General features: G+C 37.6%; 2 protein-coding genes across 6 annotated transcripts in view; one reads left to right on the top strand and one right to left on the bottom strand.

The window, feature by feature from the left end:
- ANGPT2 (angiopoietin 2) overlaps nucleotides 1-17,707 on the bottom strand; it is a 38,961-nt gene extending 21,254 nt beyond the window's left edge. Inside the window, exon 1 of one of the 2 annotated variants that reach the window (XM_061354986.1) lies at nucleotides 17,014-17,707. In XM_061354986.1, coding sequence (XP_061210970.1) covers nucleotides 17,014-17,298 — 285 coding nt within the window. In that variant the 5' untranslated portion in view covers nucleotides 17,299-17,707. The remainder of the gene's footprint in view (nucleotides 1-17,013) is intronic. The other variant, XM_061354987.1, reaches the window with a different exon arrangement.
- MCPH1 (microcephalin 1) overlaps nucleotides 1-24,609 on the top strand; it is a 121,975-nt gene that overhangs the window by 69,210 nt on the left and 28,156 nt on the right. The gene's annotated exons all lie outside the window — the stretch shown is intronic.

Genomic DNA, 24,609 nt, shown 5'->3' with positions numbered 1-24,609 from the left:
TTAAATAGCAAAAACAGCTGGGAAAACTGAAAAAAATAAATTCACCATTAAGATTTGTAATATGGTAATACATTTTTAGAGAAAAAATTCTCTAAGGTCATCAGTTTGGGGCTGTCATGCTTTATTACTTCAAATCATATAAAATCATAAAATTTGATGAAAATACTTTAGCGACATTACCAAAAGAACGAGGACAGATCAGTCATTGTGGAGCACGTTCCAAAACATTGCTCTTATAGCCAAGATTGTCTTTTTTTAAGTAAGCTTTAAATTGGCAAGAAAGGAAAGACAACATGTGGAGTATGCGTTAAAAGAAGTTTGTTTTCTAACCATTGGCAGAGATAGCATTAATCCTTTATGAAAGGTTACCAGTACTTATCTAAATGAAGAGTCTTCCTGACTGCTGTTGTATAGTGTCCGTATTACAGAAGAATTTTCCACAAATCAGTAACTTAATTGTGCATTTTTGAGGCACATTATCATTCTTTCATTTAAAGTTATAAATGAGGTCTTACTTTTGTTCTTTGTTGTCAAATGGGCTAGTACTAATTAAAGAGTCATTTTTCTGGCAGCATTTATAACTATACAAATACATATATCCCTTCTTTGCCAAATGCTGCCTTGTATAAATGGTACAAATAGTACTGGCTGCTAGTTTCATTTTATCAAATTTGTCATTTATTGGAGCAGTCTTTCCTAATAAAGTTTGGTGATTTTCTTAATGTTTATATTACTGATTCTTTTAACTGTTAACGTTTCTTTTCAGAGAGCAGTATGTTAATCCTGAGTTTCTACAGAGCGTTGTGTCCCTTAGTAGAAGTAGGAAGGTGGCTGGAGCTGCATGATCCTTTTATCCAAGGATTCACCATCCAACCCCTAAGATCATCATCATCTATCAAGATCTTTTTTCCTTGAACCAAATATGGATTGCTAAGCTAAGCAATTCATCACTTTCAAGGACATTATCTATAAGTTTGAGAAAATTCCAAAAGCGGTTTTTAGACTTTTCTTGTCAAATGAAATCTCAAGATAACCTTTATTCTTATAACAAAGCATCCATTCTAAAATTGATAGGAGAAGTATCAAAGAGGTCAAAGTTTATCTGCAGTCATATCTCTATAGCCCTGTATTTAGATCAGCAGATGCATTGCAAAAAAAAAAAAAGTCATTAGCCCCATAAACTCAGCAACTGCTGTGTGTGATACACTCTATGAAGCTCAGCTGCATTTAGGTTGTTCATTCTAACAGCTGATTGCTGGATAAATAGAACGGTCATACACGTTCATGCTCCAGCCATGTGTTCCTGCTCCCCAACTTGCACCAGCTCTCACAATATTTTGGGACTTTTGACTAAGCCTGGAGGCACTAACTTCAAAGAAAAGAAGGGGCAATGTCCTATCAAGTTTGTGGATTGTGGATCTGTCCTAGATGTCAAAGCTGTTACTAAGATAACTGTGGCTGTCAATAGCGTAGAAAAGTTACTGTAAGAACTAACATGATTTGAAATCATATGCTAGAGTTTTAAATACAGCCCAATACTTGCCTAAGGATATTGGTGTCATTAGGGTCATTGTCTTCCTCTGATTGCACTGACAACTGATTGTTCTCCTGCCATTAATTTGAAGTTTTAGGCTCTTGATATTCTTGGCATTGGCTGTCTGATAAATATGGAATAATTTAACTAAAACCAGCTTTCTTCATAGTTTGAATGGGGAAACCCAAAGAATATGCATTAGGTTTCCATGAGAAACAGCTGTTTCTATACAGACTTTGATTGTGCCTAGTACTTAGTTTACAAAGTAGTTCAAAAGAACTTGCAGAAGTATTGAGCAGGTTGTATTGCGACATGTATTGGAACACATATTTCATGCTTAGTCATCTAATGTAGATACAGAGAAAATTGCAGGGATAATGGCATGTCTGTAGTCTTTTTCCTCTTATTTTTGTTCTGAATTTGCGAAAGTGGAGTAGATCCTGTAGGAAACCTAACAACAGAAAAGACAACATTTACAACTAGGCATATATTATTTACTATATTTACTTTTAAATATACATTGAAGCTACAGTGTTTGACATATATTAAGCTGTCAAAAGCTTTTTGAGTTCCTACTCTTGCATCTCTCCTGAAAATGTCCTGTGCTTTTTTCAAAACATACCGTGAATTTAAGCCAAAAGCATTTAATCACCTCTTCCAATACCTTTAGTCATCATCCTGACATTTTGTTCTCCAAGATTTGTGTTTATACACAAAAGTGAGCAAGATGGAAAATGAACTTAAGCATCTATAATCAGTTTAGCTTAGCTCTAGTGACAGGGCAAAATACGAAAACCACTGATGAGCTTCATTAGTTCTTTTTCTGAATCCTTTTTCAGAGTACAGATGAGACCTTCCTATTTCTCATCCTCCAGATGTTTTCAGTCCTCTTTAACCCAGTAATGTTTGGTCTTAGATGCCTTGCCCTTGTTTCAGAGTGGCAGTGTTCTTTGGACTGTGGCTGCATCTGGTTTCTTCATGAGTCACCTGCAGTACAATTTAGCCCATAATTTGAAACTTATGGTGTCGTTGTAGAAGGTCATTCATATATGCCACAGAATCCTTAAATTTCTGATTCACAGATATATTTTTGTATATAAAGGCAGAAAATACAGCTTTGTCAAGAACTATTTAAACAGACTTCACTTGCAATTAAAATAGTAAATATGTAAACTAGGGGGTTTTGTAGTATAATTGAAAGTTGGGTTTCTTAGGGTGAGCCTGACTTTCTGGATCCTACTGAACATGGATAGTAGTGAAACGTAATGTAGTTTTTTCAAAAAGAAGAAAACACTGTTACAATTTCATCACAGTTCATTCAGCAGTTCATATGCGCAATATGAAGTATTTTACCTACATATATATGCCATGCTGCTTAATGTGCATGTATGTAATGAATGGAGCATCATACTGCCTGGCTTTCCACGTGTGCTTATATTTGTATTTCCACATCACTGCAATCTATTTGTGTTATGAAGATGAAATACTGTAAAAATTTCAATTCTGCTGACAATTTTGTTCCTTTTAAAACAGCTTTTCATACTTCTTTTCACAGTCTATCAATGTTGCTACTGCTTAAAGTTAGAATAAAAATGGAAGAATCACTATCCCATCCAAGATCCATTTATCTTGACAGGGAACACATTTTAAGGGCATTGCATCAATCCCAAGCAATCAGATCTTAAGCTATTTTAAATTAGCCTTTAATAAAATAATGCATTTCTCTATGTTTTCTGAAAGTCAGTTATCAGTTTTAGTAGCTTGTAACTTTTGGAAAAAATTAGAACTCTGCAGAAGAAAAAAGCAGACATTTTAAATTGCCTTTTTTTCTTCTTTTCTTTTCCTGGGGCAGGAAGTCCCACTGGACTATGTGCTGTTTCTCAAGGGAGGGGAACAAATCTTTTGGGAATGTATATGGGAATGCTTGAGATGTCTCTACCCTATTAGCTTCTTAAATGCCCCATCGAGCATATCTGCCTGTCCAGACCTCCAGCTAAGATTTTTCTCTTATCTCATTTTCCTGTCAGCAAACAAAAGGTGAAAGTAACATCATAAATGAATCCTAGCTGAGAGTGAGCTGTGATTTATTGGAAAATATTCAAGCTAAAATTGTGTAATAAAATACTAAAGGTTTAAATGCTAACTCTTAAAATAGTAAATACAGACTTTAAAGTAAATTATATGCAGGAGATGGTTCAGTTAATGCCACATGTGTACTAAATAAAAGCTTACCAATTCATTCTCATGTCTGACTACATCTTATTTAGAGGAAGCTGTATGTTATGCTTTTATAATTTATGCTTTTAGCAGAAGGAAAAAAATCCCCCCTTAACTGGAAATAATGTACCTGAATAAAAACCAAATGTTTCATTAATATAACATGAAACTAAATGCATGAAATGCCTTCATTGTCTGCACAAACATTTATGAAGAATGACTTTCACTCTGCTCTTGACTGGAAGCATGTTGTACCTAATACTAAAAGTTATTACAGCATGATTATACTTTCTACTGTATGTTTTGAACTACAAAAGTTATAACCAAAATGGTGACCTAGAAAAAGCAAAAGAGTGTATAACAAAAGGCAAGACACGTTAAGAGCTGAAACTATCCCAAAGGCTATCTTAGGGTTGAGGTCCCACCATTCCAGACACTGAGCTTGTTTCGTACATGCGGTACCATGCTGCTGCCTTCCTAACTGCGCATGCACTTTCACGTGGTTTGTCACTTGAAGGATGACATAGGTTCTTTACACTATATGTTATGCATATGCTTTTTATGGTGCTTTTTTTTCCGAGATTTAAATAAAATTGCAAATGAAAAATATTATTGAGATTTCAAAAAAATTCTTAATTGAAACTTAACAGTCAACTTGACAAACCTTTGAATAGTGTGAATTTCTGTATGGGCAAGGGAATAATTTTAAATCTCAAAATTTAGTAACAGTATCTTCAGAACAAATTCATTATTTGGTGATTAACCATTCTCATTAAGAGTTAAGGATGTTCATTAAGGTAGTAATCTAAGATTCTGAATCACTGTTTTTCAGGATCACAGCTAAGTGGTATTTCTCTTAGAAATCAGGGAAGGAATTCATAAAGTTCCCATTAGTCTAAAAATAAAGAATAAATAAATAAATAGTGTGAGTCATGAATGGCATTTTGCCGAAGTTCAGTAGCACTGAAGCCAGGAAGACAAGAAGCCAGTGATGCTTCTGCCATTCATTGAAATGAATATAAATATTCCTTATTATATGCAACAAGGCACCGACATTCAAAACTAGGATTCCTTCTTTACGAACAGTGTAAGAAATACTGCCAATCAGTATTTAATTTTTAAATACTAGGTTATAGCATTGGTCTGTAATTTCACAGATTGAACATTCAAACTTTCTGGAGAAATGCCTGCATGTTTTCAGATATATTTTGTACTTGCATGCTACCTTCAGGGAATCAGGACTTTACCAGACTGGTATAAGGATGAGATTCTGCCCTTAAAAGCCCACATTTTCTATCCCAGATCTAAAGTAAACCTTTCCCATTTGTGTATTTTTTTCCATTCTGCTGAGCAATAGGCAGCTGAAATAAACTTACCAAGAGGTAAGCTGGTGGTGGTACTTGGGGCATTTTTCATGAAAGACACTGGCTATGTAGCCTTATAAACTACAATATTTTTAGATAATTTGTATCTGTCACAGATTTTTCTTAATATAAAACCATTTCTTTTATCTCAACTTACAAGTATTTTTTATGAATTTCTCTTTCAACAGGAGAGCCTGTTTTAGAGACTGGCTCATGATGTGGTGGGGCAATTTTTTGAGGAAATATGAAACAAATTCCTCATTTCAAATACGTTACTGGGGAAGTGAAAAGGAGATAGGCATTCACAGTTCATTCTCAGCATTGCTTTCTAGGGAAGCAGTCATCTTGCATTCCACTTCCAACCAGACGGAAGAATGATTCGGAGTTCAAGGATCAAACTAGTTAGGAAGCTGTGGAACACAATTAGTCCCTTTTGTAAGCTATAAAACTGGGTGTCTCCTGTTTAAAAGCTGTGTTCACAGAGCATCTTTCAGCATGAAAAATCATTAGTTTAAAAAAACCTTCACAGATAAAGGAAATTGAAAGCATTTTGAGTAGTTCTTAAACTTTGCAACATACTGTCTTCTAAATATAGCTTATGGAGCTTTTGTAAGGTTTTTTTCTTGAAGAAGAAGCCTCAATGATGATGTTACCAAGAGGGAACGAGTCATCTGAGCTGAAGACCTGCCAATTTTTGGTTGCTCAAGACTTTGAGACAGTACACGTCAGCTGCTGATTTCTGTTTTGAACAACTTCTTTACTAAGACTTCATGCACTGATATTTCTGTACATTTTTTAAGTGCTGCAGTTCTTTTTTTTAAGACATGCTGCATCTTTTTCTCCACTGCTAATATGCTAGATGGACAGGAGAGATGGTGTCTGAAAAGCTCCTACATGTTCATGACCACTGAAAATTCCTTGCTTGGCAGACCAGACCTGTCAGAGAACTTCCCTGAGGTTTCCAAAACCCTGGGTGGGGAAACAGGACCCCAGAATCAAAATGGACTTGACTGTAACTATGCAAAGTGGTAACAGCTGCCTTAAGTGAGGGAAACTTTGTATTCACCTCTGCTTAGGTAAAAAACTGATTATCTTGATATTTTCTTGTCAAATACTACTTATTTCCCTTTGCGCTTACATTAGCACAGGTAAGAGTCTTCAAGGCAAAAGCTTCCGAGGAACAGATAAAACATTATCCTTTCTTATGAAGATAAAAACTTGAAAGATAAAACAGGAAGCTACTGTGTTAAGAGCGGACAAACACAAATATTTGGAAATAAGATCAGCACATACAGGCAGCTTATTGCAGAAACAAAACGTACTGTGTGATGAAGAAAAAAAATAAATAAACAAATATGTAATCCTGAACACATTTTTGCTTCAATAGCTAGGATTATCCATCTATAAGCAGGCAATTTAGTTTGTTGGGACAGAACCAAGAAGGAAAGTCTTTCTATCCATTGCTTCCAAAAGTTCCTCATTGTTTCTGGTGCCCACTGAGCAGTGGTGCAAAGTCACCTCTGGAGCCGAGGTCCATTCACTGCTCCTGAAGTAAGGCAGCTGCCAGCCAGAAGACCAGAAACTGGAGCTAGATCCTCTCAGAACAAATGATGCTCTTGGTGCTGATTATAATAGAAGAGGAGGAACTCTCAGCCAAATTGGCTGGGAACCAAAGCTATGCACTATAGGATGGGTATTTTATGGGAGGAAACTGCCCTTATCTGTCAAGATCTGATGGGATGGGCCACTGAACAAGGAGACTAAAATGCACTTTACAAGGACTCTCTTGGGTGCAAGACTGCTCTCAAGATGAGTAACCGTACGTAGCAAAGGAGAAAGTACTATGTCATTAATCCTGGATGCAGCTATCAAGAAAAAAAAGCTATCATCTGTCTTTATACCCAGGTGAGGGTTAAAAAGAAATTTAAGAATGAGGACAAAAGAATACAGAACTGAGAACACTGAATGACAAAGGATGTAGGGAAAAGGGAGTTCAGGTTGTCTGTGTGAGCAGAATGTTTATAATGAATGTGTCAGGGATAGGAATTCGTAAAGCCAGTGAGCTGCAAAAGGGGGCTAGAAGACTGATCATAAAGCCGTCTGAGAGAAAGAATTGTCTGGTTGGCCTGAAGTTTAAAAAACATCATGATGTTGGAAGGAAATTCACTGAGGAAAATTGTGAGTGCAAAGGACTTGACTGGATGAGACTCTTGGGAACTGTTACTCCCACATGGACTTGAGAGGGACAAGAAAAGGAAAATGTGTATTTCCTTATGATTAAAATTATCATTCTTTTTTCTGTTCCAATAGCATACTTACTAGTTATTCTATGTTAAGTTACTACACAAAGTAAGTAAGTAAGCAAGCCTTAAACCACATGTCTGATTTACTGGTTTATTCCATTATTCATTTCAAATAGTGTTTAAGGAAAAAAAGTTTCACCTTTTGAGTCAAATGATTTTTTTAGATACATCAGATGAAATCTTAGTTTCACTAAGAAGTCAGTGGGACGAGCGGAGCTAGGGTTTTGTATGCTGTCCTCACAGCCTTTTAAAATAATAAAGTTTACCATAACAAAGAAGCTGAACTCAAGACATGGATAAGTTTTCTCTAGATGCAAATCAAATAAACTTTTGTGTCACAGGGAAAAAAAAAATAGGGTATTATTAACTGTATTTAAACTTTCTTCCATAGCTGGTAAACTGTAGTTGTCAGGATCCTTGTTTGTACATGGTAAGATTTCAACAGGATCAGACTGTTTATATTTGTTGCAGTTTAGACTCTTTCTAAGGGTTTGGTTATTAGTCTTGGGGTTTACCTTCTAGTTATTTGAACTTTCTGTCAGCATGTCAGAGCCAAATTGTCAGAAAACATTCCCAGTAAGGCTCCAGTAGCAGTTACGATGGAGTTTTTTAATTTACTATTACTTTATAGGCAACCACTATATCTGACAGAAAATATGGCATCAGGATGGGAGTTTAACATAAGTGAAAACATAAGGATAGTTAACATGGTCAAAGTTCAGACCTCACGCGAGGAAGCTTAGTTTAATTTAAGTCAATTCCTTAGAAGCAGAAAAAGACAAGATTTTGTCTGGTTTTACTTATTCACTTAGGCTGTCTTTTGCCTACTTTATTTTTTTAGTTGTATTAAGAAACTGGATGTTGCTGTTGCCTTTGAGTGGCTGAATTACCCTGTTTAATAGAAAAGCTTTCTGAAAAGAAAGCAAAAACGTGGAAATTATTTCATTAAGTCTTGACCAGGGAATTTTCTTGAACTGTCTGAATGGACAGGACATTTGTTAATGCAGTAAGAAACTATGGCAAGCATGTTTTCCATTGCTTTCTATATATTTCAGTCTTGATCTGCAGATTTTCATGTTTGAATATTGACTTTGCACAGCGGGGATTGTCAGCTGACAGCTGATACGATGGAAGAGTGATGCTACTGCTTCATGACTGATTGGCACATTCTCCTTAAGGGGATGGTTTATATTTTACTTTGAAACTGTGGGTTTGAAGTAGTATCTTGCAGGTGGTTATACCTTGTAAATGGAAAATAGGAGGGGGGGGAAACTGCTGCAAGTGTATACTGCAGTTCAAAGGAAAGGACCTAAAGGAAGTATATGAAGTGTCTCAGTATGATGTCTGCAAGTTCTGTGAATTTTTAGTTGCTAGCTATCAAAATTAAACCTCTCAGCTTACCCCAGTATTTATTCAGTATGTGACTATACATCAGGTCATATGATGAGCAGCAAGCCCCTAGTACCCTGATGTCACATCATACATAGAAAGCTGCTGGGGGGAGTAAGGGCTATGGCTATTGCCCAGGAAATGTCCTTTCCACTGGGCTGGGTGTCTCCCCATTCCCACACCCTGACAGAATGGAACAAAAGAGACTTTTTCCTTCCAGGGTCACGTGCATCAGGTGCAGGCCTGAACCAAAAAGCAAGTATAGCGATGAAGCTGATACCCTGAGTGCACGAGGTGAATGACTCTTAATGCTTTCAGCATGAGAATGAACAGGTCTGCAGAGCTGTTGTTTGGACAGAGCTCAATACACTACTCAGTCATTTTTATTCTAGAGGTTTGAATAGTTCCTACTGGTTTTAAATGGATACAATTTTTTCTTTCTCCAGAAATGAGAGCTTTTAGTTTTTCTCCCTGTCAAAAAAAAAGTCTGTCATGGAGTGATAATTAGGGATTAAATGTTTGCCTTGTGAGTTTTCATGTAGTTTTGGCAGTGTAGAATTCAGTTGCTAACATTGAGAGAGCTGTTACATATCAAGCAAGGCTTATTTTCCTCCTTCTGGAAACTGAAGTGATAAGATGTTGTAGCTAGCTATTTGATAAAATATTCTGATAGGCTCTTAGCTGTGTTACCGCAACATACTGATTTTAATCCCTGACCAGAATCAATGTTAGAAAGTTGATATGCTGTTCCCCAGAGGGCAGAGGAACCCGACATGGTTTCCTGCGTTTTAAGTTCTATCATGATTCTTGAGACGTAAATACAAATACAAAACTGAAAAGATATTTTTTTCCCTACAGTATTAATGGGAGTCTCTCAAAGTTATGACATTATATGCCACTTGGGTTTAGCAGGAATGTCCAGAGACAGCTGAACTGAAATGAAACTTATTGTCATCTAAGAATTCTGAAGTATTCGTTCACCTACAGAGGGAAATGTTTCACTCCTTACAGCTTCTGTGAATATAGTAACTCTGTGAAGAATACTAGATTTCCATACATGGTTCTACTAACAGAGAAGTTAATGGAGCAAAGGTTGCATATTCTATCAGCCTTCTCTTTTTAGCAGTAAGACCTTGTTATGACCTTAGTAGGCTCCTGTAAGATTATTAGATAAACTGATAAAGTTTCATATAGGCAGTATAAAGACAGGAGAAATGTTCCTGTAGCTTCCCTCTGTGTCCAGACTAAGCCATAACATCCTGTAAGTTGGAATGAGAACAGATAGGTATCTCCAAATCATACAAATTGCAGGATACGTTTGCTGAGCTTTATAAACAACATCTTAATTTTAGGGCTAACCTGTTCCACAAACATAAAAATTAATAGGATTTTCAGTAGTTATTTGAAATGTAGTAAGCCTTTTTTTTTCTTCCAAAGGCACTTAAGGAGTAGTAATGTATTTTCCTAGGCAGCTTGAAATCTGACACAGTGAGTGTTTGCAGAACTACTTAGGTGTGGGATTTTTTTTATACAAAACATGGATCTGGATTTTGTAACCTGAAGAATTCTGTGCCATTTCCTCTGAGCTTGGTTTACTTCGCATAAAGTTCACCAAACAGTATTTCATTTATTATCACTAGATAATAAATACAACTCTTTCTGACTCTGTCCCATTTCCAAGAGATGTGTCTGTTAAATGAAATGATTACAGTATTTCCAGTTGTAAAGCACTTTTTAATGCTTTGTGTGTTTGTGAGGTTATTTGGTTTAACACCGTGGAATGTGCTATATCTCTAAGGCATTTCTCAGTATTAAATTACTGTGCCATACCTCTTTTTTCCCAGATGCTTTGCCCTGTGAAAGTTTCTGATGCTATTATTTTTTCACCTGTAATTTATATTTAGCTAGTGTGAGAAATTTAAATAATAAAATGGCAGACAAAATTGTCTCTGCTTGTTTCTGAAACTTCTTATGTAGTGCCATAGAAATTCTCCGTTTCTTGAAGGTTATATTGATGCTTATGGCAGACTGACAAATTGTTTTCTCAGTGGTTTACCTGTTACTACCAGTGAGAGATTTCCTAGAGTACATTTGGACTACCAAAATACTTTCTCTGTGTGACACACTTGTTTCATATTCTAGTACATACATGAAATATGTTCTTATACAAGAGCCATCTGCTCCCATTTTCCCTTCTGCAGTTCTTATGGGTATCCTTAAGGCTCCCGTCAATATCATATCGGTAACTAGACACCAAAGCCTTTTTTCCCTCTGAAGTACAACTTGCATCTTCTGTTCCAGGAAGATTTTTATGGTTTTTTTTTAAATAAGGGTGATGAGGCACTGGTGCAGGCTGCCCAGAGAAGTTGTGGATGCCCTATACCTGGCAGTGTACAAGGTCAGGTTTGATGGGGCTTTGAGCAACCTGGTCTAGTGGAAGATGTCCATGCCCACAGCAGGGAGTTGGACTTAATGATATTTGGAAGTCCCTTCTAACCCCAGCCATTCTGTGAGTCTATGATTTTGTTAGGAATTGGGAACTGGGGGACATCAAACTCTATGGAAAGGTCATCAGTCCCATTTTGCCTCTTGTACCTGTTTTAAGAAGTGGAAAGCATAATGTTTATCTTTGTATTACATTTTTAGCCTAGTCGACATTTCTACTTTCTGCCTATTGTCTCTTGATTCTGAGGTTTGCAAACTTTAGTGCCAAAGCAGAATGCCAGGGTGAGGGCCATGCAGCATGTTATTTTATTGCAAACAGCATGTTTTGCAACTTCTTCGGCAGTGCTGAGAAATCTGCCTCTTCAAGGAGGTTTTCTTTTGTATTCCATTCCTCTGTTTCCCTTTCTTCCAGGCTGAAGAGACAGACTGAACTTCCTCTAGGGAGCTAAGACAGACTCAGTTATCTGATGAAACTCTGGGTTTGCTAAGCTCCAGAGAAGGATCCACAAATGGCACCTTCTGTGGTAGATCCTAATCTCTAATCTGACACTATGCCTTCTCTATCAGTTGACTATATTTTGCATGTCTAGCCCTATAATAATGGCACTGGTTGAGAAAGCCAGATTTACTTTGTCCCCATCCTGGCTTTCAGCCAAAGCCATGTAAAATTCCATGTAACAACTACTGCAACAGAAGATTCTTGCACTGAAGTATGTAAAAGGTTGTTGAATAAATAGTGGTCTACTAAGCTGCCTTAGCTTACTGTAAGAAGTCTCGTAAATCAAATCATGTATAATGTGACACATTTTCAAAAACACAAATATGGTAGTATGAAAGGGACAGTATAATTCAGTCACTGGAGATACTAGATAGCACATTTTGAAGGGAGGAAATGGGTATCTGTGTCTTCCAGGCAAACTTCTATTCTAAGCAATACTCATGTGGTCACATCTTTCTTGTGATTAGGAATCAAGAAAATAGTATCAGCTGTTTCCCTGCTAAATTATGGAGACATGCATTGTATTGATTTTTTTCATAATTAACAACAACAAAAAAAGGAGCAGTAATAAGATAATTGTGTATAAAAGAAACACCATTCCAAACCCCAGTCTCTCTACAAAATCTTCTAAGACATTCTAAAGGTTATGTGGTTTACTTTTATATAGTAAGTGGGCATGTGAATAAGGAGGAGTGGAAACTGTCAATTCAAGCATCTCCAGACTCATTTCCTACATGTGCATTGAAGAAAGGGAAAAAAGAAGAAAATAAAGCACTTGATGGCAATAATTAATGGAGAAAGTCTCCCGATTTGCTGCTTGAACCAATCAAAGATGGTAAGATTATGATCATATTAGTAACAAACAAAGCACATGAAAATATATCTTGAATGCCAGTAAGAGACTGATTTCAGTAAAACAAGCCTCTGTTTATCACATTTTTACTGATAACATCTTGAAGATGGCAAGCTCTCAATTTCGATTTTGTCTTGTAGGTCTGTACAAGAAAATCTTTAGTCTTCTTTGTTGCTTCTGTACAATTTCATACCTGTATCACCAATCTGGTATTTGTGGAATGATGCAGAAATAGTCTTTGCAACATAGTTTTTAAACACATGCAAAAGTGTCAGTTCAAATCCTTTCACAGAAATTTACCTACAGGAGATATAACAAAAAACTGCATAGTCATATCATTTAAAGTACTGTGGAAACTTTATCCAGTAACATGTACTAGTCTAGTCTCAAAGTAAAAAGGTATTTTCTTTTTTACTCTGCCAGTACTCTTTTGCTTAGCAAATACATAGTTGATTGATAGACAGAAACAAGCACTTTTCACAATAAGTAAAAACAGATGCATTACTTAAGAAAGGAATGCAGCTCGAGTCAGAATCATCTCTTGCGTAGTTCAAAATCCAGCACTGTACAATATATTTGTCCTTGCCCATTGTGTGCAGATGTTTCTGGATGACAGCATGTCAGAATATCTTTTCATATTCGAGATACGAAGTTCGGTACAAGTATGACAATAATTACAAGCTTTCATTGGTAATTGCTCATCAAAAATTATAAGCATTCATTCCCATACCTCTTAAAATATCTGATTTTGTTGTGCTTAGGGAAGAAACACATTTCAAAGTGATAAAGGGTTTTCAGCTTCCAGGATATCATGACAAGGAAAAACAAGTCTAAATTCTGAGAGTATCCAAACATACTGCATCCCTATCAGCAAAGTATCCCCTCTCCTAGTCTGCTTTCCAGATGAAGTTCTCAGGTTTAAATGTTGACTCCTGGCACAGACTTTTATTTTCTCATCTTTTGATCTGCTGATAAAATACATTACAAATAAATTACCTATATTCTGTATCCTATAATCAATTTGAATCACACATTGTTTTCAGCTGTTTGTAACAGGAAAGACAAAGAAAATATGACCTCTTTCTTTTACACTATTACTTTGGACAGAGTCATATTTCCTGAGTCAGAATCTAGTTTATGTACTAAGAACTAAATTCAAGTCAGCATTCAGTTATTTCGATGTCTTAATACCTGACAAAATGCAGTTCCTTGAGCAGAACTGCCATGATCCAAATGGTAAAGCTGCCGTTAATTCAGATAGAGATTTGTTTAATTGTGGAACTTAAGGGACTTGCCTGTCCTCTGGGAATATCTGAAAACCTGATGTTGTTTTTTATATTAAAAAGAAGAAATCCGAAGTATAATAGCCAACATCCATCTATATTTAAAATTTCCAGTCTTGTATCTCAGCTGTATACAAGTCTGCTATCCTCTCAAAATAACTGAAAATATTATTGAGAGTCTTACTCTTCATGCACAGACACACATTAGAAAAAAATCTTACAATTCAATATATAAATTGATCCCAAGGTAGGGAAAGTCAAAGAATTTCAGGTTAATTTCAGGTATATTGCTGCACACTTGATCTAGGGTTTTGGCTTTTGCTCTACACCATCAGTTACTGGCTTACTACTAAACACTGGATTAGGTGGAACAGTGATTTGTTCTAGTATTTATTCTGAATGCTTTTATACATAATCTACTTTTGAAAAGGCATTCTCCAGTTTTAGGTGTGGTACATACAGCAGTGGCATAAGGCATTAATGCAGTTCAGACCAAAAAGTGTTTTCATGAAGCAGCATGTTGTGGCAATAGTAGAACGAAGTCTTCCGCTTTCTATACAGAAGCAGATGAGAAGAGAACCTGGACCTATGTAACTCATTTTCTTCCCATTGTGTTTGCCCATTAACCAGCTGAAGTGCACACTTCCCATGCTGTTCCATTCATACAGCCTAGCGTTCATTCAGAAACAGAATGTTTCCTCCAGTTGACGAGTTAAAGGCAGGAGAGGGGGAGGAGTGTAAAAATGTTTGGAGATGTGCAGGACTTCAGGAACAACTTTTTAAGGTTAATTTATACTAAAAGTTAGTAATATATTTCTTTTTACACAATTTCCAAAGAAAACAGGTGCTGCCTCTTAAATCAGCAAAAACTAACTTTTAAAAGAAGTAAAACCTAAAGCAGTTTTTTGTGCAGTTGCTGAGAAATTAATGTCAGGTTACTTTTAAAATCAAACATATTACACTTCCAATACAGTATAAAAACTAAGCAAACAGACTTTTTTGCTCTGCCTTGACTAACCTAGCATCATAGCTGAAATACGAACCTAGGAATGTGTATTAGTGACCCTAAAAAAACAGCAAGTAAACTCTGTAAGCAACTTTAAAGGTTATTGTTTGCTTTTCATCTTCATTTGCAGACCAGGTGTCTCTAGCAAAGCAAATCTGAGGAAAAGCTACTTTTGTTGGAGTCTCTTTGTGAACAAAACAGATGACATAAAGAGCAGGTGTTAAAATAGTGAAAAAGGCAAACAGCAGTTATTTAACAGGATGTTTAGCTGTGGAAGAGCAAGGGGGGTGGAACGGTCTATTCTAAAATGTCTTTGGAACTCTTTGCTCAAATAAAAGAAACATTTCTCTATCTAGTAAAACGTAATCATGCCTTTAGATTGCCCAAAGAATGAATTAGATATAGTTATCCTGTTCCTCTTGTAACTGATTTCCCAGGGACTGACAGGAAAAGGCATAGCTTTTACTAAATAAGGATGCTGGAATTTTCTTACTGGTTTCTGTTTACCTGATGCCACTTATGATACTGTGTTTGTCTCCTTAAGAGGCATTTAGCACTGGAGTCTTGTGTGTGATTTCGTTATTTATATTAGGAAATTGCTTAGCAGCTGTGTAGATAGACGGCTTTACTTTGTGTGGGTTTCATCCTGCATTACACATCTGTTAATGTTGGTCTTAACATTACAATAGTGAGCATTGTAAATTGATAAGTAGAAAGGTAAGTAAGTATGTGGAGGGAAGTATGTTTGCCTGTGAGATTAAAAAACCAAAAGCCACTGATCTGTCATTATTTGGGTGTCTAAATTAAGCATCCTAAACCCATAAAGACAGGTCACACTTCAGCCTTCAAGTGTATGCCTTGTGGATTTAAGCTTCAAGATTCATCTTCAGGTGGATGAAAACCCTGTCCTTTCTGCTTTACAGTGTGACTTCTGTTTCTTACACAAATTCTCCAGCAGGTTTCTTTGGTTGTATCTTGCTAGTTCTGTGACTTTGTAACTCATGAGAGAGGTGAACCCTAATGCAAAATCATCTTATAGTCATGTAAGAAGTGGCTACCGGTTGCAGAGAATTGCGAATTCTCTCCATTAGCAACAAATATATCTTACTTTATGAAAAAGCCCTTATGACATCACTGAAGCACTTATTTGGAGGTACTATGTCAACCACCCGGTTAAGTCCTCAAAATAGTCATTGCTTAGAAGATAAGCATATTGGTATGAAACATAAACACTCATAAATTTACCATGCCATTAAGCTATATTTTCACGCTTTCTCAGGTATCAGTGAAATAAAGGTTTCTTAAAACCTAGTGAACCATATAGCATTTAGAATCAAAGTGCTTTCTATAAAGTGTGGAATAGTGATCAGGTGTATTCTCCAGTAATATTAAGAATGTATGCAGTATAATTTTTTTTCTCTGTTTCAAACATAGTTTTACAAATGTTTCCACTTTGGCAATAAACATGTCATTTTCCCTTAGTTGCAATAGAGTTGCATTAAAGGAAGCTATGTGGCATCTGTGACACCTTTTCCAGAATATTTTTCCCTCCAAGATTGTGTATTTGAGTGGAAATGTTACAGGATGCAAAGGATATCCGCTAATGAACTTTCTTGAAATTCCATCACTTTACTGGGCTCACTTCACTGCAAGTCAGACTTGCAGTTTTTAGTTAGAGTTACAGTTCCATATCCGTGGGACCCAATATGTTGATTTCTGCATGCCAGTTTAGAAATCATGTTTCAAATAACATTCTTCAGACATGCCTCTGATAAAGGTGCATTCTGTCTTCTTTAAAGAGAGATAAAATAGGCCTCATCAGTTAATTATAAATTAGTAGCTGTTTCTTTCATGTCAGAAATGTCAGATGTGCTTGCAGTCTGCCTATGGATCTACTATTTTTCCAAGCAACCCAAATGTAATGAGAAACTTTAAAGCACAGGCTCCGCAGAACAGTGCAGTCCTCTTTTCCCTTCTAGTCAGTAAAATTATGTTCTCAAACTTTCTGACTGTGGTAGTTCAGAAGTTTATTTTAGCTAATGCATTTTGTGAATGCAGAAACAGGAAAAAAAAGAAACCACAATGAAATAGATAACAGGATAAAAATAGTGTTATCCTACCTTCATTAGCCACTGAGTGTTGTTTTCCATGATGTTTTCAAGTAGTTGCAGTCTTTGAACTGAATCATCATAGTCTAAAGGTGCATCCCTTTGCACTGCATTGGACACATAAGAAGTCGAAGACCGGCAGTTGTCCATCTCAGGCAAAAGGAAGGTATAGCTGCATGACCCATGCTGGACCTGGTACTGCTTCTTGCCCATCGTCTCCATGCTCTTACTAAAGGAGTTGTATCCTGAAGCTAAGAAAATACTGCAGCCCCAAAAGAAGTAAGCAGCCAGCTGCATTTTAATCCCTGCGGTAGCCCAGCAAATCTAGTGCTGAGGGGCGCTACGGGAGCACGGACCTAGTTAACCTGAGCTGAAACCGAGCGCTCTGCTGCCATGTGCCGTCAGGAGGAGGGCTGGGCTTTTCTACCCTCCGAGCTGGAAACGTCCCGTCTTCTCCCGGCCGCCGTGCCCCGAGCTGTCAGATGCGGAAAGCAAAAGTCTTCGCCGCCCCCTCCTCCCCTCGCTGCTGGGGACCCGGCCGCCGGGCTCGCCAGCCGTGAGCCTGGCTCCTCCTCGCCCGGGCCAGGATGTCACGGCCTCGGTGCCCGAATCAATCTCTTCCCTTCCCTTGCAGGATAAGTTGATAAGAGCAGGCAGACCTGTGGAGCGGAGCTGCTCCTCCTCCCGCCTTCGCCGGGGCCTTCCTGCCGGGCGGGGGGGGGAGAGCACTGGCACTGCGGGCTGCAGGGAAGAGCGCTGGGGCGCGGGGGGTGCGCGGAGCTGCGCGGGGCGGCGCGGGGCGAGAGGAAACCCCAGGGAGGAGCCGGCAGCGACGGGACCCCTGCGAATTCCTGCAGCACGGCCCCAATTAGGAATTTCCTAGACAGAGCAATCAGTCCCGATAGCCTCCAACTATGCTTGTAAATTATTTGTGGGGGGTAACCATCTTTAAACACGCTCTAAGCCAGCACACCCCCACCCCGGGAAAAAAAAAAAAAAAAGGTTTAAAAAAAGTTCCTGGACTTGTTTGTTCTTCTTAAAGATCGTATTTTATTTGTAATGTATTGCACTAAGGTGTAATTTCATTTGTGTTTAATGCATTGTGTAATTGGAGAGAAAGGCACTGTCCTAAGTATACAAAAGCAGGTTTGGGCATGTCCTTTCAAAGAGGACAACACAGGGGGGTTAATTAAAAAGTTTCAGTTAAGCACAGACTTTGTGTTTTACTCAGTCTCTGAGATGAATACTCTATTTTAGTCATGTCTTTCAGGAGTTAAGCGTTCTCAAGCCTTCTTAAGTCTTTTTTGTCTGTATTAAATGGCTAGCTTTGGAAGTGCTAGCGTTAACAAGGCATACAAATGGCAAGGCAGCAGGGACTGGAAGAGGGAAGAACTATCCAGAGGCTGTGCGGGCAAGGCCTGCCTCAGGAGGTGGCATGGGTGAGCAGCAGTTATGCTGCCAGCTCTCGCCAAGTCCAGTTCTGTGCCCTTGGAAGTGGGGAATACCTGTAAAAGGTGAGGAAACTCTAATAAAGTAGGTGTTTAAAATGGATATGTAAAAGCAAAAGGAAGCTTCCCCCCACTCCATCCCACTCCCATGTTCTCTGCAATGATCAGCGGTCTTGGAAAAACAGAAAATTACTAACCCATTTACCAAACCCTGGGAAAGAGTTGTTTCCACTGAAATTTTGGAAAAGTTTACTTCTCTGCTTTAGAAAATGTCTTCTGAAACTAGCGCAATAGGATACTGACTCCTGAAGGCAAACTGCCTGAGAGTTTTCCTAGGTCTGGATCTGGAAGCTATAGATTTTTCTTAATTAAAACAAACAAAGGGAATGCCATGCTAGTCAAGCTAACATGAATTACAGACCGAAGTTTCTCTTATATGAGGAGAATCCCAGCGTGCCTCAGCATGCCTCTTTTATGACAGACTTTCTTACACAACTTGCTATATTTCATTCAGTGTATTAATGTGGATTCTCCTTTTGAATCATGGGAGTTGTGTTCAGAGGTTGTAAAAAAATGCTTATAGCAGCTAAAATGCATGCCTTACAGTGTTGGAAGCTGTTGGGATTTCCTTATGTAGTTGACTCTGGAAAGGAAAATCTCTATACAGTTTTGGAGACTTCCAGAAAGGTTCTTTCTAATTATACTTGGACTGTGACCTGTAGAACCAATTTGTCAGATTTTTTTCCTGTGGAGTATTCATCTGCCATTGTTCATCCTTCCAGCAGAGGAAATGGAGGAATATGTTTGGAACTTGGGATACAGTCAAGATTATTTTCTACAAAATTTATATGTTTGGTATATAAATTATGCATTCTCCATCCCTTCAACTTTGTACTGCAATAGCAAAACAAATCAATGTGACAGCTACCTGCATTGTTAAAGACGTTTCAAAAGCTTTTCTCCTTTCCAATGTATTGAAGTCTTTGAAAGAATGTTTAAATCCATGTGAATAACAGTCTTTTGCAAGGTAGTTGAGAAACCTACTATTATCCGATGAAGACAGCGTGTAGGATTAGATTTATACACCAGATTGTGTATTTCTGGGAATCTAACTAAACATTCAAATTCATTTTTTCTGTTATCTGAGTATTTTTCATTAATTTGCTAACTTAAATGAGAATTTCCTGTTGCAGCTTGTACTTCTTAAATTGATCTGGTCCCTGCTTTCTTTTCTCTCACTGCTAGCCCCCAAAATAATAGAGCCCTCAATAGAGTAGTGCTGAAAATAAGACTGCTGTAGCCCTGAAAGTATCTGTCTCCTAATGAGGAAGAACTGGAGGGTAATCTTATTTTTTTTCTGACTATATTTTAATGGGGTTTTTTAAATCCTTTCGTTAGATATTAAAGTTGAGACTCACCAGTGCAGTTTCCTTCTTAATTATTAGACTTCTACCCCTTCTACTCAAGGGACTGTACATAAATAAAAGATTTAAAGGATGCTGAGAATTCATTAGACTGAATATCCATGAAAGGCTTGACTAAATTAATAGTTTCTGAATTACTATGAAGCTTGCCATCTGTATGCCACACCAGTGAGTCAGATCACCAACATAATCTGGCAGCTCAGTTCTGCTGGGTTTTGAGGGAGACAAGTGTCTCTAAAGGTTTGAACTGGAGTCTGTTTTCCTTTAGGAAAGGCCAATGCATGACCCCGGGAGGCCCTTGTGTCGTAATGGGGCCAGCAGCAAGACTGAACTTGGAGGCTGCCTAAGCAAGGCTTGCTGTATCTTGGACCTCCACTAGGGAGAACTGTGGCTGTATGAATACTGGAAAGAGAAACTAGTTCACCTTTTACTGTTTTTTTTTTGCCTGGGTTTGTTTTTTTGTGTTGGGTTTGTTTTGTTGTTTTGGGTTTTTTCTCTCTTTCAATGAATGAATGAATGGCCAGTTGCTATGGCAGCTGTCTGCTATTCGAGTAAAAGGTATGGAAAATGCAGGTATAATTCTTAGAAGTGACAACAAATAACTAACCTAAGACCTTTACCAGCACAGCAGGCACCACGAGTTAGGTGCTCATCCATGCTTCTCATCTAGCCCTTGTAGTAACACCTCGAGGTCACCATGGTAATGTTTTCCCCAGCTTTTCCTCAATAGTTCCAGGCTGTAGGGGCAGTAACTGGAAATCAACCTCCAACACACACACATACATGTAACTGGGAGAGGATTATGCTGTTTCCCCATGTGGGTCCAATGGACTCATATTGCTTTAATGAAGCGCTCTTTCCCACTGCCCAGGAAAGACAGTGAACATTCACCTTGCCAACAAAATAACCAGACATCTCTTTAACCCTTCACTACAGGACAGTGCCGTGTTTGGTGCATCATTTTGAGCATTTGATTGAGATCCTTCACCCTTTCTATCCCTCTGGGAGCAGCTTTCCCAGCTGTGGAGGAGGAAGTGGTCTTGTCTGCCTCCCCAGGGAGTCAAAGCCAGTCAGAGTTCAGGGGGAAAGAAAGTAGTAATATCTAAACTTAGAAATCTGGTGTGAAAAGTAAGGCAAGTTAAATACATTTCTGTCCTTGAAAACTGAAGGAGGAGGAAGGAAGATGCCTGCATACAGCCTTTTTACTGAGCCTCAGAGGCATAATAACAAGTTTGCTTGCATGGCAGGGCTTATTGCAGAAAAGCTGAATGACAGAGATGTGTCTCGCATCAGTTACGAGAAGGAACATCTCATTGTTAGATGTGTTGAAATAGGAAGGAATTTAAAAAATTTGGCATGGAATCTTATACATGCCAGTACGAAACTGAGTAAAAAATTATAGTTCAGCCCACTTGCTTCCTTTCGGTGTTTTTTTTTTCATGTTCTTGGTTCTCTTCGTCTTTTATTTCTGCTGCCTATATGGAGTGTTGTGTTTGCATTCATGAGACACTGATCCTGCAAACTCAAATATCACTGCTTATCCTGTGGTCTCCTGCTTGCTTCATAGCTTAGTATATAGTATTTGACATAAAATAGCAAATAGTGGCTTGGTATATTTAAAGTACAAATTGGATCTTTCCCTTTTTAGAAAGAAGATACCCACTCTACAGCACTCACCTTATAAGAAGAGCTGAAATATATATTTTATCAAAACTAAACACTTAGAACGTTTTGCCAGATGTGTTGCAGGCAATTTCCTTTCCTGGGAAACAGTAAATTCCCTTACTCAGCCAATCCTGTTTTTATTCCATACAGCATATGACTAAGCTGCTTTGAGAGAGATGCCTGAATAATACTAACATTGTCTTTCCAATTATCATTTTACTTACAGCTGCATAGCTTCTGTTTGTCAGGAAAATACAGAGATCTTGTGAGATCTCTGATAGAAAAGGAAGTATAAAAGTTTTTGAGGTAATGTAAGAAAATGTTGTCTTGGCTTCAGTCTGCTATCTGCAGACCTTGCCACCTAAAACTTTCAAGATGTTGATTTAGTAGATAAGCAAGTTCTTGTTTCAGCAGTTTTCTTGTTTTAGCAAGGGAAAAATATGTAATAAAATATGTGCAAAATAAAGGCAGAACAATGTAAACAAGTAGGTTTTGGTGCTGCATTCTTATAGGGATATTTGATCTACATATATAAATGAAAATTCCATATGAGAATATGGAACTTCAAAATCAAATCTGAGATGAAAAATTAGCTGAAACAGAATTAGTGAAGTATTTTGTATATTCCTGTTACTTAAATTCCTCACATTTTCAGTGTTAAGTCCCCACCTTTGGTTCCTGGTACTTTAATATTAGTTTATGGCAGTTTCATTTGCTGGCTTCAAAATATTTTCTTTCACTGGGACTATTTTAGCATGTTTCTGAGGAACAAATGTCAACAAGGACAAGACTTATGAACTCATAACTTAAAAAACAGGGAACAGTACTTTGGAACCTACTAGATTTCTAGTCTGCTGAAAATCTTACCAGTTTTGTGCTCTTACACTCTCTTTGAAAGAGTGGAGTGCCAGATTATTATGTTTTCCAATGAGACAAAACATTTTTTTTCATCAAGACCCATAGTTCAGTTCTTTAGCACTTCTAAAATTAGTGGTAATATATTACCAATCGTTCCTTCTTTCTCCACCATTTGCCTATTATCTTTTTTATTCATTCTAAACTACTCCAACCAGTCTCTCATTACTTCTTTCACAAAATATCAGGATTCCGCTCACTTTCTCAGTTGCTGCTTATTTCTAATCACTCAAAACATCTGGTGTAACATCTTGTGAATTCATAGTCATCTGTATGTTCCATCTCTGACATTCCCTCACGTCTCCTTTGAGTGCCCTTCCTTTCCAGGGAGGGCATTTACCCAGCAATTCTCACATTGTACTTTTGCTGAAGGGACAAGAGGTCAATAATCTGATCCACTGAAAATTTCAGTTACCACTCTGTCTTGGTGACTCAGTCTGTTTGTTCCCATCTTGCCTTGTAACATCCAATCCATCATTTCAGTACACGGTATTTTTCCTAGATGTCAGGCCATTAGTGGAAGCATAATGCAGCCAAAACCAGATTACGTATATTCCCTTGGAAATGCTTGTATGCTAGCCCCTGTCTTTCACAGCTGATACAGCCACCATCCTTCAATGCATTTAAATCTATAATCTGCAGATTATGTTTAATCCCTTTATTTCTTTGGTGTTTTATTTTGATGCAATACTTTCAGTAGCATCTCTAGAATTCCTCCGTTGATCCTCATCATCAACACATTGAAGTCTGTAACGTGTTCTGTCTGGCTCCTCCATAACATCTGAAATGTTTCTTGCTTATGAAGCTTATTATGTTGGTTCTGCCTCAGACAAGTAGGCTATTTACTTAATTGTTTCTAATTTGTTTCCATTTTTGGAGACTCTCCTACCAAATATGTCAGTTTCATTGCTTGCTTTGTAGGCACTGACTGGATATGCTTTCTTGGACTGTCTTAGTTAAACTTGGGGTGCCTTTTCCCAGTTAGTCTGACAACATGACGGTATTTTACACTTGCATACTTATTTTGATATCCTAATTTTGTTATATAATGTCTGCTCAATGCTTTTCCACTGAGGTTATACTAACATTAAAAGAAATTACATATTTTTATATACATACTTTTATATATATGCATGTATATGCATCTTTATATATATGTATCTGCTTAGTATGTTGTAGATGCCACTGTACATAAAATACAATGTTAATTTAGATTGGGACTTTAAGATATCACATCTTGAGCAGTAAGAATAACATGAATGAATGTTTTTTGAAACTCATGTCATTATCAGTTCTATATTTCATAACCTTCTTAAATTAAAATGTGCCTTAGTTTTTTAATGTTTCATTACTTTATAGTGATTTCCTTTATCAATCCAAAGTTTCAAGGGATATCTAAAGTACAATACAGCTGACTGGGGTTTTGAGCAACCTGGTCTAGTGGGAGGCATCCCTGCCCATGGCAGGGGGATTAGAACTAGATGATCGTCTAAGGTCCTTTCCAACCCTAACCATTCATGATTCTATGATTCTAAACTGCCATATGTCCTACAAATAGGAGCTTCATTCATCCACTGTGAGAAGCTTCTTAGATATCCACATACATTATTTGTATAGATTACACTTTTCCAGATATTTCATAGAATCACCCAAGTCCTTCTCCACAGGGCTGCTCTGAATGACTTCTCTGCCCAGCCTGTAGCTGTGCCTGGGATTGCCCCAGCACAGATACAGGACCTTGCCAATGACTGTGTTGAACTTCATGAGGTTTGCATTGGCCCATCTCTGAAGCCTGTCAAGGTCAAAGTTTCTTTCACTGTGAGCATTTTTTAATAATGACTATTACTTTAATCTTAGCAATCATCTACGTAAGAAGTAGGAAGTGAGTTCCAGGATTATGAAGAATAGTTGCTTTGTGCCCTTCCTCCTTAATGTTTTTATATTGTTTGTCTAAAGTGCCCAAAGGCTATGCTCATTCACTTCAGAGTTAGGTGATGACAGCAAACTTCAGCTGGTAACAAACGCAATTACATCTTAAACTCAAATAGCATGAGTTAAAAATTAACATGGAAATTACAGCTAATGTTAAGGATCTTACAACCGGACTGCTGAATATCTTTGTCAGTGTCAAGTGCTTTGCCCTGTCTATCTCCTGT

The sequence above is a fragment of the Neopsephotus bourkii genome, unplaced genomic scaffold (assembly GCF_033783945.1).
Source record: "Neopsephotus bourkii isolate Nb327-2 ecotype Australia unplaced genomic scaffold, CSIRO-AGI_Nbou_v1 NB_756, whole genome shotgun sequence".
NCBI lineage: Eukaryota > Metazoa > Chordata > Aves > Psittaciformes > Psittacidae > Neopsephotus > Neopsephotus bourkii.
This window is presented reverse-complemented; position numbering and strand designations above follow the sequence as displayed.